We start from the raw sequence: 19,202 nt of genomic DNA on the forward strand, positions 1-19,202 counted from the left end.
ATGATTCGGTCGACACTAATGTCTTATCTAAGACAGATTATAATCACGTACTTCTCAAAACAGTGGCGCTCAAAAAATATTAAAACAGGCCAAAGCTGTGGAGATGCATGCATGGCCAATCCCCCGATTCGGTATACGAGTCTGTCTAGTCCGCAGGGGCGATTAACATCGTCGAGACACCGTGCAGAAGTGAAAAGCGACCAACGTATACGTTAGACTCACACGATTACACTCGGCTTCATCACTCTTTTATTGAAAGCTGCCTAGCAGGAGCGCCATAGCGCAGGTCTCCTGCACAAGATCTCGCCGCCAATGTCGCCTTCTTCGACTCCTCGAGCACTTTTGCAGGTATGCGACACCATGCTCCGCGCTCCAAGGCAATGTCTCCTACCTGCAGTGGCTGCAGTGTCCCCTACCAGCCACCCTTTCCTCCTAGCATTGCCTAGAGCCAACAAAAGTTGCAACAACAACAACAACCTTCATTATTCCTGAGAGGTGGGTGACCACCTTCTCTGAGCTAGGTAATAAAAAGTAACAAATGAAGAACATTAACTAGAGAAAGATAGAAAAGGCACACCCCGACGTGGCCGCTGTAGCCAACCCACTGCCCCAAGATCGGTTTCGTTTAATCTTTTGGTTGAGGATTCGAATAAATGCATCAAATTGGTGTGGGGCAAAATAGTAATGGTTTATTTGTTATGCGATTGTATCGCCACAGGTCATAAATGAAGGTGTATGATCAGATGATGATGATGAAGGGTGATCAGACGAGCGTCAAAAGGTTTTCTTCTCGGATGAAGTCCAGAGGCGGACGATTGTGGAACCCTCACGTCCCCGAAATGTACACGAGGACATGTCGTCTACGCAGAGGCCCGTCACCGCAAGTTGTCGTATCCTCGTCCACCGCACACCGTTCCCGGGTGCTGTCCTCACGATCTCAGCGCATGTCCTGTCATCACGAACCAGGTTTGCGGGACTTCGAAAGGAAGGCTTGAATTCGCGCAACAGTACGTGGACTCAGCAGAGGTCTACATCTGCGTTCAATCAGCAAGGCTTGAGCGGGGAGCCCGCGCAATCGGAACCAAGGAGGAGACCTTGGCAAACGCGATGCATGCTCCAGGATTGTCGGTCCGTGGCGGCAGCAGGTGCATGACACGTCCGGTGCGTGGTTACGCTCGGAAATAAACGCCACCGGGGAGGGCGGAGTCTGGGACCGCGAACGACCCAATTTGCTAGGCCGGGTGCACGGGTGGGGGGACGAACGCAAGTTTCGATCGACCGCGCGCAAAGCTGGGCTCCAAACAAAGATGAAAGAAAACCGAACAGAAAGACAAAGAGGTGCCCGAACGACGTGATGAGGGAGGGGCTCGCAGAAAGAAGGCGCGTGGGTTGGGGGGAGGGGGAATGGCAAACCAGTGAAGCATACAGAGTGGCGCTGGAGGGCGCGTCAGCGACTCCCCAAAGATCGTCGCCCCCGGTAGCACATCGGCACGGACCGCTCGACTGGCACGATGGACCGTCGGTGGCGCTGTACGGGATCCCGCTGGATTGTGAGGCTGCTCGCGTTGGCCGCTGCCATGGAATCTGCGGGCAGGGCGGACGGCCTGGCACGGTTCGCGCACCGGAGGAGCGACGCCATGGACGTTGCCCTGAGGCAGATCAACCTCTCGCTCCTCTACACCCTGGCTTGTGGTGAGCCTCCTCCGGCGGTCGCTTGCTGGTCGGGACAGCTGCGGCGCATCTTATAGTGGAACGGATTTATCCAGGCTGCTGTTTGAACGCACTCGTAGCCTATTGCGAGCAACACGCGTTGTCGATTTGACCGGCGGGTATTTAAAAGCACCCGATCCAATGTTTTGAATGCCTCCTGTAAACATGCTGTGAATAACATTGAAGAGATTGTGTCTCCTTGCCTGACGCCCTTCCTTATATGTGCTCTCCTTATGGAGGACTATGGTAGCTGTGGACCCATTGTAGTTATCCTGTAGTATTCTTACGTAATGATCGTCTACACCCTGATTCCACAATGCCTGAATGACTGCATCTGACCGGTACTAACGTACGAGGCAGAAACTTGGAGGCTCACTAAGAGGGTTCAACTTAAATTGAGGACGACTCAGCGAGAAGTGGAACGGAAAATGATAGGTGTAACATTAAGGGACAAGAAGAGAGCGGAGTGGATCAGGGAACAAACGCGTGTCAAGGACATATTAACACGCTAGACTAGACGGTGATTAGAAACTAAGAAGAAGAAATGGGCGTGGGCAGGGCATGTAATGCAACGGCAAGATAACCGTTGATAATTAAGGGTAACAAAGTGGATCCCTAGAGAGTGCAAGCGTGGCAGGGGGCGACAGAAAGTTAGATGGGCAGATGAATGAGATCGAGAAGTTTGCGGGGAGAAATTGGTCGCAGTTAGCACAGGACCGGGATGATTGGAGATCCATGGGAGAAGCCTTTGCCCTGCAGTGGGCGTAGATAGGCTGATGATGATGATGATGACTACGACAAAGATGACGACGATGACGCTGATTATGGTTTAAAAGTAAGGGTCGCACTGTGGAACCGTAAACATGGCACGGCAGTCGGCTGAGTCAAAGTGGGGACTTCGGCTTCGCAATGCCAGGGACGTTGTTGAGCGCTATTTCCGACAAGCCTAGCATCAAAAATTTTCTTAAGTGTGTTTGCGAGTGGTGAGAGTCCTGTTCCGCAGATTTATAGAGGAAAGAGTCAGGATCATTCCGGAAGAAATAGATGCGAGATGGATGAAAAACGGAGCACTACGTCTGTGAAGGTGTTTCGCTCCGAAAGGGGTCTAAACGTAGGGGATGCGCTCGCAAAAAAAAGTTACTGACAACCAACCGCACAGCCTGTGCTTCTTCTGTTTTTTTTTTATTTGTTTTCGAGGGGTGGAAGTACATTCACACCTCAGGAGGAGGGCAAGAGGCTACAGCCTGACGAGGAAGCCTCAAAAGAAAGCCTCAAAATTAAAAAAAAATTAAAGGAAGCCTTTCAGGAAATTTTAAACACACCGCAGACAGGCTTGAACGATTAGAGGTCGGTAACTGTGCGCAGGATCGGTAGTCGTAAACTGTGGGTAACTGCTCTTAGATGTCTTCTGTAACGTGACTGGGTGTTGTGGGGAAGTCTACAGGCCTTTGCAATACAACATAAAAAATATTTAAGGTTGACTGGTGTGAATTGAAAATTAACTGGCTGCACTAGTAATATTTGAGTCGTCTCATGGCTGGCGTTCAACGCGGAATTCGCGAAGGCAATTTAGTTATTATTTTAAGTTGTCTCCCAGCGGAATTTCGTAATACCTTAACTGTCACGTGACTTGAAATACCGGTGGCAGCCGGACGTTCAGTTGGCCGAGCTAGCCCGCCTCCGCATGGTTGAGCTCGTTGAGAGCTTGCGTGGTGTTATCCGAATTCGCCCCAAGCATTGCTTAATTCGATCAAATGAGAGTCATAGACAACCCAACACCTATTCCAGCAAGCTGGTAGGAAATTTGACCTATTTCCATTTTTTTCCTTGCCCCTCGTCGGTCCCAGCCAGTTACCAACAGTATGAGATTTGCACAAGTACTCCGTGATTAGCGCTTAAAAGTTGCTTTCGCGGGATTGTTTCTCTGCCTGGCAGCCACGTCTTACGGCAAAGCCAAGAGCAAAACTTCACTCTTACGACGCACTCGGCGGTCTCGCGTACCTAAACACAGATGAACACCGGTGTAGCGAAAAGGGGTGCAGAGGTAACAGATGAACTGTTGTGTTAGAGAGAAGAACAGTGATAAGCATGGGGAGGCGTTACCACATCGGCTGTTGAGAGAGAGAGAGAGAGAGAGAGAGAGAGAGAGAGAGAGAGAGAGAGAGAGAGAGAGAGAGAGAGAGAGAGAGAGAGAGAGAGAGAGAGAGAGGAGAGAGAGAGAGAGAGAGAGAGAGACGCGAAAAGGCGCACGCAAATTGTGCGTTCTGTACTTGCGGAATGGAAGTCCTCTATTCCTTGCCATCTTTTCGCACGTGCTAACGCTTCCTACCGAGCGGGATTCCATCTTTCATGCAAACAAAAACTCGAAAATCCATTGGTGGAGCTTAAAGGGACCATGCAGACGAAATACAGGTTTGTTTTATTCGAAAGAGTTCGTGATTTATGGTGCCCCCAGCGCTTGTCCGGCAGCAAACGATGCCGTATTCACTGAGAAATTAGTCAATTAAGGTTAAAATTGTGATTATCCAACCAAATCATGTGTTCTCGTGACGTCTGCCATGAAGTCACAAGTGCGGGTATTCAAACGAACTTCCAGTGCGTCATTAGGCTCTGCAGCCTTGCTTACCGTCAGTCCTCCCAGATGGCGCTACTATACTCAGCCACGGACCGTTGTCCGCCGTTGCTTTCTATTTGACCGTATTTGCACCTAGCTTGGTTTTGTTACGGTAGAAAGTAATCGTTTCGTGAAAGATGGGATATGCTCGACAAACAGGGTTCCGTTAAAACAATGTCGCTTACGCCAATCAGCCAGTGTCATGTAAGAAAGCTCCAAAAATGTGCAGCTAAAACAAGCATAGTGCTCTCAGTACCAGCAGCAGTGCGCACAGGTACTTCTGTGTTTACGTGTATTTCCGTAACTTTTGTTGCTTACCGCACCATTCTTACTGCTGTAAAATGAATATGCATTACATATAAGCGCAGATAGGTCGTTCGGCAAGCTTATAACCCCTATTAAATTTGCGTTTGCTTTTGCTGACCTCAGCCAATCGCTCAGCTGGGCATTGAAATGAGCTAGTGGGTCGCGTTTCCATTCCCTTTTTTCCTATTTATTTGAGAGAAGTGTGCGTTGAAAGGGGTGTCAGTACGATTCTAACAAGGCAATCTTTCGAATGAACTAAACTTGTGTTTCCTATGCCTGGCCCCCTAAGGTATGCGTGAGCATCTCATATCACTCTCCTTCACAAAGTTGAGGTCCCACCTGATTCGCGCGCCTTTAGAAGCCTGCGGCACGGCGTTTCTCGCACGTTCCTCGTACACCGTGCCAACCATGCACAGCACTCTAGCCGTGTCAGTGGTCGCGTTTGCTCGCACCATCAACGGCACTGGCCGCCTGTTGCTTCTTGTCCGCCAGTGCCAGCATTTCGACCCCGTCACTACACTTCTATTCCTTTTTCCGCCATCTACTCCTCCATGGACTCGCTAAACACTCTATTTTACAACGCGTGAGAGCGGTGATGGGACGAGTACGCGTTCGACGGGCGCGTCGGAGACGAATCAGCAGCGCTCTGACTTGACGTACCGTTAGGTAACAGCGCCACTACAGCCAATGCCACCTCTGGCTCGGTTGACGTCACCCCTTCCTGCATGCGCTCTATCGTTCTCCCTGTCGCACTGCATCTACGGATCGCAAGCGGAACTATTTTCTGACATGCGCCATCTATTCCTGGTGAAATAAATAAATAAATAAATAAATAAATAAATAAATAAATAAATAAATAAATAAATAAATAAATAAATAAATAAATAAATAAATAAATAAATAAATAAATAAATAAATAAATAAATAAATAAATAAATAAATAAATAAATAAAATAAATAAGTAAATAAATAAATAAATAAATGAATAAACGAATAAATAAATAAATAAATAAATAGATAGATAAATAAATAAATAAATAAATAGACATCTTCAAATACTTGAATGGCACAGTACCGGCGCATACCCGCCGCGGTGGCTCAGTGGCTAAGGCGTTGCGCTGCTGAGTTAGCTTTACGACGGAACATCGGCGAATTATTCAACGACGCAATGTCGCCGAATAGTTTTCAGCAGCAGAAACCGGCTTACCCTGCACTGTCGTATCGTATTGTGTGTCATCGTCTTGCAAATTTTTACAGCGAATCTGTCTATGGCTAGGATCCGTGATTATCTCCGACAACAGAGCGATGGAGACAGGAATCGCACGCGAGCGTGGCGCCACCTTGCGGAGCCCACGCAAATCCCCAGGATCGTAAGACATGCGCCACACCTTCGGCTCGTTGAAAAAAAAAAAAAAAAAAATTACTAAAAAATTAAAAAAAAGGGTCTTTGTATATTGATGTGATTTAAAGATATTTTTGCGATTCAAAGATTTTATTTCCTCAGAAGCACGAGGAGGCAGGCTGAGACCAAAGGCAACACCTGACAGATGCGCCACGATGGATAAGCAAAATTGACAAGCTAGCAAATATAATGTTTGAATGATAAAAAAATATAAGCAACATGTAGAGCAGGAGACAATAACGAGCAATAAGAGTGACGTACAATAAAGTACATTAAAGGAAATCAGAGCAAAGTGTAATAAAGTGCAATAGCATAGTCAGAGTAGAACCATCATTGCGCTTTAAACATAGGCACAACTATTTCGGCTTAGTTCCGGTCGAACAGCAGTTACCGCCGTTTTCTCTAACCACACGTCCTCCATGGATGGTCATGTTTTGACAGCACTTATATTGCCGCTGAAAAATTGTCTTACCAGCAATACATTCGGGTTTAGAGGCGAAGCTGTCTTTACGGGGATCGGCGTAAGCTTGTTCTTTGTAAGATGGCTTCTCCACGTTGGTGGTTGAGCAGTGAAGCATGGAGATATACGGATTGAGTATGATTACAGAAGATGGCTCTAACGTTTGTGTTATCAAAAGTATCCCTATTGTAAAATTATAAAGTAAGAAAGTACAATTATATAAAAATTAGCCGCTAAGACGAATCTACCATTACGCCGAGTATCATTTACTTGTGGTAATTAGTTCACAGTAAAGTTGTAAGCGTTACATAATTACTGTCTTTATGCCTAAAACTTTATGCATAAAGCAGTGAGTGCTTTTATAATGACGATTAAAGTGGACCTGAAGCTTAAAGGGGAACTTTGGTTCTTAAAAAATACCGCTGGGTCCGATAACATTGACGACACTTTTATCGCAAACTTCAAATACATATTTTAGATACTTAGAAAATAAGATGAAGCAGTTGCTATTCACCAGCAACTTTATCACCAGGTCTTTATGACGTCACAGGATGTTGTTTGGAGGATTGGCCGCCGAACAAAGCCCCCGCAGGAAACATGAATGTGTGATTTTAAGGGCCCCTAGTTACGTTTTGTCGTAACATTTGAATGCTAACGGGGAGTTAACACACTGATTACTGTACTTTAATGTTCCCTCTATGCAACACTGCTGACGTCTTGCGGCACGAAATTGGAAAATGTTTGATATTTTTAAAGTTTTTTGGGGGGGTGAAAAGACGTCTTGCGTGGCTGTAATGGAGCTAAGTGGGTTACCAAAAGCTGGGTCTTTTAAATTTATTGAGGTTCTATTTTGTCTTCATTACCCCTTGACGATATAAAGACCAGGAACAGCTTTTTACCACAGCAGCCAAGAAAACCTGGAATATTTTTTTTTTGCTCGTTGCTTACCGGGGCACGTGTGGAGGCCGCTCTTTTTTTTTCTCTCACACAGTGCTGACTTTAAATGCTAATTTCGGAAACCTTGGCACAATCTCTTCTCAAAAAGGCGCAGATCAGTTTTCCAAAATAAGAATGCGTATTATATATTCCTCACGTTCTGAACACTCGTGACCTTTTCACAGTTGCGCAACACTGCGCTGAAACGGATACTCCTGAGCACCGTATGTCTCTTTGCGTTGCATGTGTTCCCGTTGAGTTTGAAACGTGTCTTGTTACAAGGCCAAAACTAATTAGTACGGTATCTAAAAAGAGAACCTAAAAGAAACGCCCACAAGTCTATCCGTGCCTTTCATAATCTCAAATATCGAACGTCAGAAGTAACACGAGATTTATTCGACAGCAAGAATTCCTGAGTAGTTTTTTCTGGAGTCTGTTGCGCCGTTATTTAATTGGAAATCCTCGGAGGACAGTTTTCCCGCCTCTGTAACTCGGCAAGTTTATTTGCTATATTCATGGTTTTGTAACTGAGCGCTGTTTAACTTGATTTGCAAGCTACGCATTAGTGTAGGGTTGCAATCAAATTTTGCAGTTGATTGCAATGATTTCAAAAGAAACAAAAAAAAAAAATAAAGAGTTGTGCAGCCGTTAGAGAAAACGTGTGTTTACTGTGAGGCAGACGACTAAGAAGCTTTGCTTTTTGCACTGTAGGCACGCTAATCATGTAGCCTAACCTACCTGGATGCAAACTTCTCACAATGCCATGCGCTTAAATAAACTACAATCAAAATACGAAATAGCTGAAAGAACCGCGTTATCTATCACATTTTCCTGTGACACGGCTAGACACGAACTATACTATAGTGAACACCAGGATTTCATTGAAATATTGTCATCTATATCCCCCTGTGCGATCGTTGGAATTAAAATGTTTCACGTGGTCTTCCTAATACAACAAAAAATGACAAGTTCCTCTTACGAGCGGTGCCGTGTTGCTATTTTTTTGTAGCATCAGACAAGTGCGCGCCCTGCATTGCAGTTTTGTGTCGCGTTAATGAGGAGAGCGACCGACGCTGCTTTCATTAACAGACTTATTAGGGGGAAAAAAAGTGCAAATCTCCCTTATTCAAAGTAATCCTCGGGAAAGTGCTTGCTACAAACCAGTGCATACTCGGAAGGTTCCTTGTCCTTATTTTGCCCGTTCAGTGATTCCGTGCGGAACACCACCTTTCGGCTATAGTAATGCAAGCTTATTAAGGCAAAAGCCATTCCGCGAAAAAGCGCCGTTGTTGTTGTAGCTGTCCGTTCAAGCGAATGGCCGCGCAGCAAAGAGCAAATAAAAAAAATTGCGCCCACCTCCCCGCGAGGGGAACCCTGTGTAGATGCGACGCATCGAGGGGTTCACTTGGTGTTTCCGTTGGATTGATTCTGAAATCGCGTGAAACGTGTCGGGAACGCGTATGATTATTATGTTTTATGATTATTATTATGTTTTATTGGCCAATCTTGGATCAATCTCTCTAAGTGGTATGCTTGGGCCTTCGCTGTCGCAACGACCTTTACTCCATCATTGTTGCTGTATGTGGGAGCTTCTTTTCTTTTATTGCAAGTGTTAATCATTGCCCCATCATACGTTGTATCAGTAGCTTCTTGACGTAGTTTGAATGAGTCAAGGATATAAGGCGCTTTCGTAGGATTTGATTCTGTCTCGGTTTTGTGGCGCAGTGGGAAGAGCACCATGTACCTCGCGTTCCGCCCACAGGGTCGTGGGATCGAAACCGGGCGCCACTAACTATTATTTTTTTTATAGTGTAGGGGGAGGTGCGGACAACGCCGTATGGAGGGACAAGGCGAGTGAATGAGATGCAGTCGCATCTAATAGACGCACGTGTGATGAGATGGGATTTGAACGCGTTTCTACACAACTGCAGCCCAGAGCTATAAGCTGGTCTTCAGCTTCAGTGCATCCGGTGTCGCAGCAGCACGAATAGTGATTGCGCAACAAGTAGCTGCAGTGAGGCCAAAGGCGATCTTATAAAATTAGTCGACTCCGGCAGAAGAGACGTGAATTAACCTTGTAGAAACTTTATAATTATCATCGCGGTACCGAGGAGATTATCATCATCGGTGCCCGTCGTCACGCGCGAGCAGCTCTAGGTCGAGCTGCTTCGTCGTTCTCACATTGCAATCTTTTATGTCACCGGGACGTCGCGGCCCTTCGTCTCCACTTATTCTACATTTTGGTGCCGAAACCCGGGATGAAGGCCCTCCTGCAATTCAGAGTTATCTGAACGTTGGCCTGTTAGATGAAGGACCCCTCGATGCCGACGACGGACCGTTGTGATGGACGGTCGTGCTACCCAAGCCGACCGACGCGATGGGCAGACGAGACGACGATGAACCCTAACCTCTGATGATTGTCCGGTGGGTCCAGGCCCCGATTTCGTGAACGGTGAGGTGCATGCTATAGCTAATAGCTCTGTAGGAGATGCACAACCCCAACAAAGTATTCCTCTGTCTATGATCCGCCTCCACAAACTGTATATGAAAAGAGAAAAAAACGACACGGTAAGTCACTCGAGAATTGTGCCGAGATGCGAAAGTAACATTAGACTTGTCCATAACAAATATACCATAGAAAGATGTTCGCTATCAACATCGAATACGAAGACAAAAAAAATGCATGTGCCGAATATATTAAAAGGCAAAAAATGGGACGCCCTTGTGCAATGCAGATTTTAGGGACGTTGAATTCATCAACAAACTTCGGGGAATTTTTGACACTGACAGAACAATTCTATAACCCGCATGAGTAGAACTCCCAAGAAGCCTCTATGACAGAAACTCCGCATGCGTCACAGTTCCTACCGCAAGCAGCGCGTGTAAATGCGACACCTTCATTGGCTGCTCTTGACCTTCAGACAGAAGGTGTGTTGCTCTCGTGTGCATTCCCAGAGTCCGCCGACATGACCGCGAGCAAGTCAGGCTGCCCATCGGCTTCCATGACGTCGGTACAAGCTACGTATAACGAGTGTTTCGAAATTGAGATCACGGGTGTACCACCTGGGGTACTGAAAGGGCAAGATGAGACGCAAGTATTGGCCACTAAAAGAGAGTCGATAAACGACACTGAAGAGGGGGATACTAACCTTTTTGAGAGAGATCCCAACAGGATTGCTGTTGCACGCACTCTTCAACCCAGTTGAAGAGTTTGCGGCGAGCACCCTTTTAAGAAAAGGATGGCACCTCACAATGACAGTCCAACTAGCAAAGCGCAAACGCCCAGGAAGAAGCATGAAAGAGCTAAGAAACTGCTTTTAGGCCGAGGTGTATATAAACTGGTTGAATACACATCATGAGTTCAGACGCGTCGAAGATCGGCTTCGAGTTTCCGCCGTCTGCACCGACAATCCCGGCCTGTGCTCAGGAGACGGCCCCTGCGGCAGCTTCGCCTTCCGACTGCTTCAGGGAATCTGATAAGAATGAAGTTAAGGCACCTACTGTTGATGATGATAATAACTTTATTTTGCCCCAAACTGAGTGCAGAGCAGAAGGGGAAGTGGGAGCCCTACTGGTAGCGGACTGACTACGGCTTCTCCGCGGCCGGCGGAAATTAAGAAACTTTATAATCATCATCGCGACACCGATGAGATTATCACCATCGGTGCCCGTCGTCATGCGTGAGCATCTCTAGCTGTAGCTGCTTCGTCTTCCACACATTGCGATCTTGTAAATAGAACACCGTATCACCGGACGTGGCGGCCCTTGGTCTGTCCTCGTATTTTACAAACCTAACCAAAAGTAACGCTTCCGCGCTCTCGTCTCATACGAATAAGCTTAGGAATCACCTGCAACTCTTTTAGACTGCGCTGATGGTTTGCGCATGGTCACGTCGCCAGATGTAGCCAAGAAATTATGTGGTTCACCGAACCCCCTGAATTTTCTGTCTTGTACTTGATTAGGCGCACTGTGAGAAGTGTGAATGTGCGCGTGTTGATATTTTTATTTCCCACAGATTCGACGGTGAGCAGCGATGTCCAAGTCAAGCGGTTCCAGTGTCTGCTGAACAATATCGTAAGTGTCGTTTCAGCTATCCCGGTCTCCGGAGCCTGCTTGTACGCTGCGCGCTTAATGCTGATTTTTAATGGGGTATCAGTTCCGTTACCCGGGTATTGATAGAAAATTACGGCGTTATAGGCTCGCATGAAAACGCAGCAGCGCGAAATTTGAACAGCGCTGAAAAGGCAACATGATTCACGGCACTTCTTGAGATGCACTTTTTATGAATCCGCGTGGTAGAGAAGGGAGGAATGAGGCCAAAGGGGATATGAGGAAGAGAGTAAGAACGCCCTCTGTATATTCTACCTCAGTCATACGTTCCCAAATGCGGAGGCTTGTGGTAGCAGCAGCAGCTAGCAAACGATGTGAATCGAGTGTCGTATACGCGAGTGTGTTAAATGTCCCCAAAGCACTTCAGGACTGGTAAAACAGGAAATGGTGGCTTTCAAAACCTACTGATGTCAAGAAATACTGTTATTGTTAATTTGAAGTAGACAAAAACTTCTAAACGGCCTATTTTGATCCCAGGGAAAAGGGAAAAGCTGAAAGGGGATGTTTAGCGGAATCGACGCGGTATAAGGAATCTAATCCTCTTATTCGACATACGCGTCCTTAATCTTTTCCGCAGGTGCAAACGAAAACTTAGTGCCTATCGTGCTCTGTATGCCTATGTGCCTAAGACGTTGTCGTTGCACGCATTTTTCTGTCTGGGAACAGGATCCTGCGGACAAGGTGGTTGTGCTGGGCTGCCAGTACAACGTCGCAGGAACCATGGATGCGGCCACCTTCCTCACAGCCCTGTGCGACAACAAACTGCCCTGCACTAAGGTACACTAGCCATACACCGTACACGTACGCCGTACACCGAGCGTACACCCCCCACTCAGTCACTTCCCATTCAGGAGGACATAGAGGGCCTCCTCGATTTACCAGCCCGCGACGGTCCGCGGGCAGTCCGAGAACTGCCCTCGGACCAGAAGCCCCATAAGAATACATGGCAAATTCAAGCGCCGGATCACGTCTCAGGTTGTCCGCGGACGATACGGGACTGATAATCGAAGAGGCCCAAAAATGCAACTGCTATAGCTTCATTTCCACACCATCCATAGGGTCTTGGAGAAGAGCAAAGAGTGGTCACAACATTTATGAAACCTATATTATTGAGGAAGCTCGTTCACATATCATACGTATCGATGCTCTGACGCTGACGGCACGTGACTAGTGTGAGGGTGCTGCGCTGCTCGGCAGCAAATGATAAGGCAGCAAAACGGCAACCACGTGTTGAAACTTTACGTAGTTCCCAACTTCAGCCAACATTGGGCGCGGCGGAGCCCGTAACGCAGAGCCTATACCCGCTTTTCCGACGCAGTGCACACGCACAAGCATCGCTGCGTCATCACTGCGCATGCCCCGTAGGCCCCACATTGGACTTCATATCCGGAGCCGACGCATAGACGCATAGGATCAGTTACTGATCTCTCTCACGGCAAGATTTGAAGTTAGGCTGACCCCGCAGCATCACGTGTGGAGAAAGAGGAAGAGGGAGGGAGCAAGAGAGAGGCTGGTTTTCATAAACATAGAAAATGAACTACAGTGTTAACTAGTATTTCTTTGGTATATTTATGTGTTTATTTTCTTGGAGTTGTGTCGTTACAGCGTATTTTTACACCATCTTTTCAGCTACGGGCGTGCATGGCGTCAGAACGGGTGAGTATCTCGGACGCTTTATACCTGTCACCCTTACCATGAGCCCTGTATGCCTCCTCGTTCAATCTTCGTCCTTGCGCTAACTTATATCGCAAATATTGGTAGGCATATGGCGTCCTCACTATGCACGTGTTGTCTGCATCGTTACTTTAGTTCCGTAAATGGGATCTCCCTGCAATAGTAAGATCAGAATTAAGCTACATCCTGACGGAAATAGACAAGAAATCCGTCTTGTCAGAGCGTCAATGGGGGCCAGTTGTTAATACTGTTGTTTGAAGCATTATCAGTGCACGGGAGTACCGGGTGGGAAAAGCACTTGTGCTGTCCTGTGTGCTTCTTCCGCCCCCTTCTCTCGTGCGCTTAATAAACTCACAACAGGCAAGAAAAAAGACGACGTAATGATGCCGGTGAGTTGGTTCATACTCACTCGGGGTGTTGTTCCGGAAAAGACGACATGGTGGCGCAGTGCTTGTGGTATCACCTCGTCTTCGTCATGATCTGTTTTGGTCGCGCTGTAGTTTGTTTCTAGTATGCATGTGCCCAAAAAAGCAAATTTCTTGCCATCTAATTTTGAGCAATTACGCCTTTTTTAGGATTTGAAGATGCCTTCGCAAGAAATCGCAGTAAAGGGCTGTGTCTTACACCCTCTGCACAGCATTAGGTCTTTTAAAAAGTTCAACCCAGCTTTATTTTTTCGTAGTGAGCTCTCACATTTTACTTCCTTTATTATCCCCATTACTTTTCTATTTGTTTTATTCCGGATGCCCATTTTTTTATTTCATTGAAGACAAGCACCGTCGTGAGCTATTTGCCCCGTGGTGGATGCTTCTTCTTGAGCATTCGTGTCCAAGGTGAAGCACCCTCTACAGGCAAGGTTACAATGAGGCGGCGCTAGAATTGCGAAGACACAGCGACTAACCTGGCTCGATACCGATATTGTAATTCGTAGTATACTCTGGCTAGTAACTGGGGATTTGGGAGAGCGGGTTCGGAACGAAAATTTTGTTCGCGGTTTTTGTGCTTAATAGTTTTCTGCGATTCAAAAAAAAAAAAAAAAAACCTAGCACCATATGCAATCGATGAAAACGCCAGAGGACGAAGTACGTATAAGGTGCCTTTCCAAACTACTGCTACTGGCGGCAAGATTCGTATATGTCAATATTGCTAAGCGGACTGTTAGCGTAGGACGTATTTAAGGCAAAATATAAATACACAATGGAGACTCACAGTTTTCTTTTAGTTAAAAACGCGCGTTGAATTCTGTAAACGAAAACAGGCGATTGATTGATTGATTGTGGGGTTTAACGCGCCGACGCGACGCAGGCGATGAGGCGCACCGTAGTGGAGGGCTCCGGATTAATTTTGACCACCTGGGGATCTTTACGCAGAAATCTCGTACACACGGGCGTTTTTGCTTTTCGCCTCCAGTCCGAAGGATTGGTTCGACATGGTCGTGGCTTGAAACGGTAATGACGCCTCACTCTCTTGACGTCACAGAGGCCGTGATGTCACACGTGAAGCTGCTAATAAATAAATAAATTAAAAGCTAACGATATCACAGAGGTCTAAGTAATCCAACGACTCACTCCAATAGCCCCTCCACCCTACCTCCCCCCCCCACCCCAGAAAAAACAAACAAAGAAAAGATGCCGTCTGGGATACAAAACGGTATCGAAGACAAGCAAAATGAAAGCTCAAACAAACAAAAGAAAAATTTTTTATCGCGTTATCCCAGGCGGCGCCAAGCACAACAAAATCAAAACAAAGAAACTGCTCCACCGGCGCCAACAACTGCGTTCGGTTGTTTTAAACTGCACAGATCCGGTCAACTTCACCCGGTCGCGTGAAAAGAAAGCACGACGAAGGGAAGTCAGCTATGAACGCTACGCACTATAGGACAATTCCCCAATAGAGAGCTTCCGCACAAGGTTTTCCCTGCCTGCGTAGACAAAAGAGGATGGAGAAATACAAATAGAAAGAAAGCGGGGAATTGAGAGAAGTAATTTCGTCGTTTCAAGAGAACGGGAAGGGGGTGGAAATAGTGCAGCCTTGCACCGAAAAATAGCTGGAAGCTTGCCCTTGCTCGTATAAGCGGTGAATGCAACGCTGAAGGCGGAGAAGTAAACGCCGAAAAGCGGCACGTTCATCGATTACGGCCGATGCTTGAGATAGGCAGAGTCCCGCTGGAGCCAGATGGAGGCATAAAGGGCTGAAGAGTCTCTTAAAGAGCTTAATGTGCCATGTACTGGAGCAGCAGACGCACGAGTCATGGGCTTGTTTTTTAAAGCGAAGCTCTCTATGCCCGACTGGTGGCGTTCAACACTGGAAGAAAGCCGACTTTACACAATGGAGGGCCACATGATGACAACGATGATTATAAAACTTGAAGCTTTATTCGAAAAAAAAAACACTGCAGGAAAGCCAACTTACACGTTGTGTTTCCACAAAAGCAAATCAAGCGCCTCCGGAAAAAAAAAAAACGCTTCCCCTTGTGGGAATCGAACCTGGGTCCTTGGCACTATGAAGCCGACGCCTATCCGATCGCGCCATCACTTTTTTTTTCTTGATTCCTAGTCTTCAACACACACTTACAACACAAAAATAACCACACTGCATTTGGTTCAACACACACCGACATAAACATACCAGCCGTGCCTCCGGCTAGGCTTTGTCATTTAATCATCACTTCAGAGAAATTAACGGCTCTACAAAATCCAACCCATCTGGTACTGGCTGCTGGACTCTCAGCCCCTCTACGAACTGACACGGTTGAAGGAGTTTGGATTTTTAACTGTGTCTTTACTCACGTTGCATGGCAGAAGGCTTCGTGTTTCAATCCTCTCTCTCTCTTAAGAAAGGGGCTTCGATTTTTTTGTTTCCCAGACGCCTGGCGTGCAAAGCTCCAACGGGGTCCTGAACTGAGGAAACCGCCCGCTTGACTCGTCTCATTAAATAAAGTTTATTCTCTCTGTCTACGCTAGGTAAAGTTTTATACATTTACCAATACCCGTTATAATGGGCAAACATTAAATGGCCCATGGAACGAGAAAGCTGGCGTCGACGTCGGAATCGGTGTCTGTAACAGCAATATGATCCCTATCCCACGCGCCTTTCAAACGTTCCATAGCGTGAGGCGTTCCACAGCGCAGGGCGTTACATAGCACGCACATAACTCTGCAGTAGCGAAAGGCGGCCGTCCACGCCAGTACACCGCAGATGAAGTTGAAGAACGCAGGCAAAAGAGTGAGCGGACGGGCAGCGGAATCCACCATCGTAAACGTTCCCAGTGCAAAGCGGCACCAACGAGCAGGGCCGCAACGCATATGAGACAGATGAAAGACACCCAGAAGCGTTAAGGGGGATCGCGAAGCTAATCGCCTCAAGCGGCTAGAGCACCCAGTGGTTTGAGAACGCTGGGCGGAAGCATAGTGTCTCGAACGTTCGGTTGTAAATGAATGCTTTCGCGTTCAAAACATTTATTTTACAAGTGTTTAAGTGTCCTCGGACTTTTTTTTCTTTATTTTTATAGATGAATAAGTGCAGTGCCATTAATGGTCGTAAGCATACAGTGCTAGGTACCAGATCGGGCTATCTACAAATTTTGCTAATGTTTTTAATGGCCTCAAAATAAATGAAACCACCCTTAAAGCACCATGATGCACGCCAAAGACCGAGTTCGCCATCTGTTTAGGGTCCCCTCGCCTCCTTTCTACACACACACACCTCATTTTTTGGAGGGCTGAGCATTTAGCACCGGCGTGGGTTCGGCTTACCAGCAAGAAAGTGACGCTAGCGGCACAGCCCAGACAGGTCACGTCCACTTCCGTAACGCAAAAGCTCAGCAGAAATGCTGGGTTTCTCACTATGCACTTGTAGCTTGGCTTGTTTGGCCAGAATGATCGAGTGACAGACAGCGCTGACACGGCCGATGGATCGTTGCGCAGGCGGCAGTGGGGAAATGCTTGAAATTATTACTCACGCCGTCGTGCTCGTCACGCTTGCGCTCTCTTTTTTACGCTATCCCTTCGTAGTGGTTACAGAAGCAGCGTTTTTTACTCTTCTTCTCCGTATCTGTCATTGTCTAACTCGTCGTCTTTTAATAAAGTAACAATAAAATATACAGGTTAAATATCTGGTACGCTGGCTACTCCGACTCAATCAGTTAATTGAAAAGGAAACAGGTCCTAACTTCCCATTGAGCAAAAAGGGTTACAAATACGGGAAACACTACGCAGCTGTTCGACAAAGAAAGGCTGTTATTTGTCGTTGGTGGCGGCAATCAGGTAATTCATTATGCGCTTCACTGACCTAACAAGCCGAATGGAGAGGGGAATAAGGGCAGTGAGAGGAAATGACAGTTGTTAGTGAACAGGCGTACCTATAGCTTTGCAGTTAGTGCCGGGAACTTCTCCGCCTTTGCAACACCCTTTGAAACTATCTGCGGCCAGTCACCATGAGTCGACGAGGCTTGTGTCCTACAAAATTCCCCGCATTTCCCCGAGGGGAAGAATGTGAAAGTGCGAATGCACGAGTTGAATTTGCGCGGTTCGGTAATGTTCGCGAAAGAGAGATCACACACACACACACACAACTACAAAGAAAGAAAGATGCATTTATTCACAGACACCTATTTGTGTAGTCGTTGTACTTGATTGCTAGAGCGGATCTCAGCTTTGAAATTTCGTGTCAGTACTCCTTTAAGCAGGTGCATTAGCCCTTCTCACGCCCGATTCTTGGCCAATCCCCCACGTGGGTATGTGCCATGTCAGCGGCCAGGCAGCGCGCGCCCATCTCCCCCCGTTGCCAAGGAAGACGAGGAGATTCCTGGCCAATCCCCCACGTGGGTATGCTATGCGGACATCGCCGGTGGACGCAGGTTCAGGGTCGCTTAAGAAGTGCATTCGCACTTAAAAAAACGAAGGACCAGGGGCAAGATGTCTCACTTTGTTATACAGTCTCCGGTTGGCAGAGACCTTGTCAAATGTCTTCAGTGAGCTGCCCACCACGCTCGTCTTCGTCATTTTCGCTACAGTCCTCGGCGCTGTGATATCCGCTTTTTCGTCATTTTCCGCCGTCAATCTTCTTGTTACACTGAATGGTCGCTTCTCGTTGGGGTCCTTGAACTTCAATATCTAGCCCTTCTCAGCCAGCTCCCCGCTACTCACATTTTACCCCCATCCGTGTGCACTGATCACCGCTCTTCCACAGCACGTTACTGGTGTGTCTCCTCGTCAAACCTCCTTTCATAGGTCTATTCAATGAACCCATTCTTAACATCGCCTTTTCTGGTTGATTTATTAAACGAACTATCGAAACGAAAACAAAACATAACGAAATTAACGAAATTAAACGAAACAAACCCAATTATACGACATCAAACGAAATCAAACGAAATTAAACGGAACAAAACTCAGCAACACTGGTTCGAAAGGGCTTCAAAGCCACAGCGTTAATTTAGACATGGAAATCACAGCTAAACCGAAACACCTGCACAGATCCTTGTTTTGCGAGGAGCCCTCAGAAAAACTGCCCTTTCGGTAAGCGCATTTGCAGATGAAGGCAGCAGATCTTTCTCACGCCGCATAATGACATTTTAATGTATGTATATTTTAAGCATTAAAGCCTGAATCTAAAGGATCGCTTCATGGCTCTTTGAAATTGACGCTATTCCGTCGCGAAATCCAATAGCAGGGGGAACGAAGAAAAGCTAGGTTCCTTGCAGGCGGGCCTTTTGTGCGCCTTTGACAGTCCTTTGAACAGGAGGCAGAGATTGAAGGGCTATTGGTTTTGCCTGGTATGGCGTGCCTTTGACAAGCCTTCACAATGGCCTGAATTGATGACCTCAGGGGTGTTGTCAGTGGCAGGAGGTGGCGCAATGCGCTTTCAGATTCTATACCGACGTTCGCAAGAAAACCGCCAAGTTTTCTCCATCACCGGATGGTTGCGCCCGCCCCAAAAGTGTCTTATCTACCACGTGACTGCCACAAAAAGCGTAACTGTTGCAGGAT

General features: G+C 46.9%; 1 protein-coding gene across 1 annotated transcript in view; it reads left to right on the forward strand.

Annotated features, from left to right (window-relative positions):
* Nucleotides 1–1,416: 1,416 nt before the first annotated feature.
* LOC144151845 (uncharacterized) overlaps nucleotides 1,417–19,202 on the forward strand; it is a 35,338-nt gene continuing 17,552 nt past the window's right edge. Inside the window, exons 1-4 of the mRNA XM_077683009.1 lie at nucleotides 1,417–1,692; nucleotides 11,444–11,502; nucleotides 12,205–12,315; nucleotides 13,168–13,194. Coding sequence (XP_077539135.1) covers nucleotides 1,512–1,692; nucleotides 11,444–11,502; nucleotides 12,205–12,315; nucleotides 13,168–13,194 — 378 coding nt within the window. The 5' untranslated portion in view covers nucleotides 1,417–1,511. The remainder of the gene's footprint in view (nucleotides 1,693–11,443; nucleotides 11,503–12,204; nucleotides 12,316–13,167; nucleotides 13,195–19,202) is intronic.

This window comes from Haemaphysalis longicornis, unplaced genomic scaffold (assembly GCF_048455015.1).
Source record: "Haemaphysalis longicornis isolate Haplotype H1 unplaced genomic scaffold, Haemaphysalis longicornis Haplotype H1 scaffold_9, whole genome shotgun sequence".
NCBI lineage: Eukaryota > Metazoa > Arthropoda > Arachnida > Ixodida > Ixodidae > Haemaphysalis > Haemaphysalis longicornis.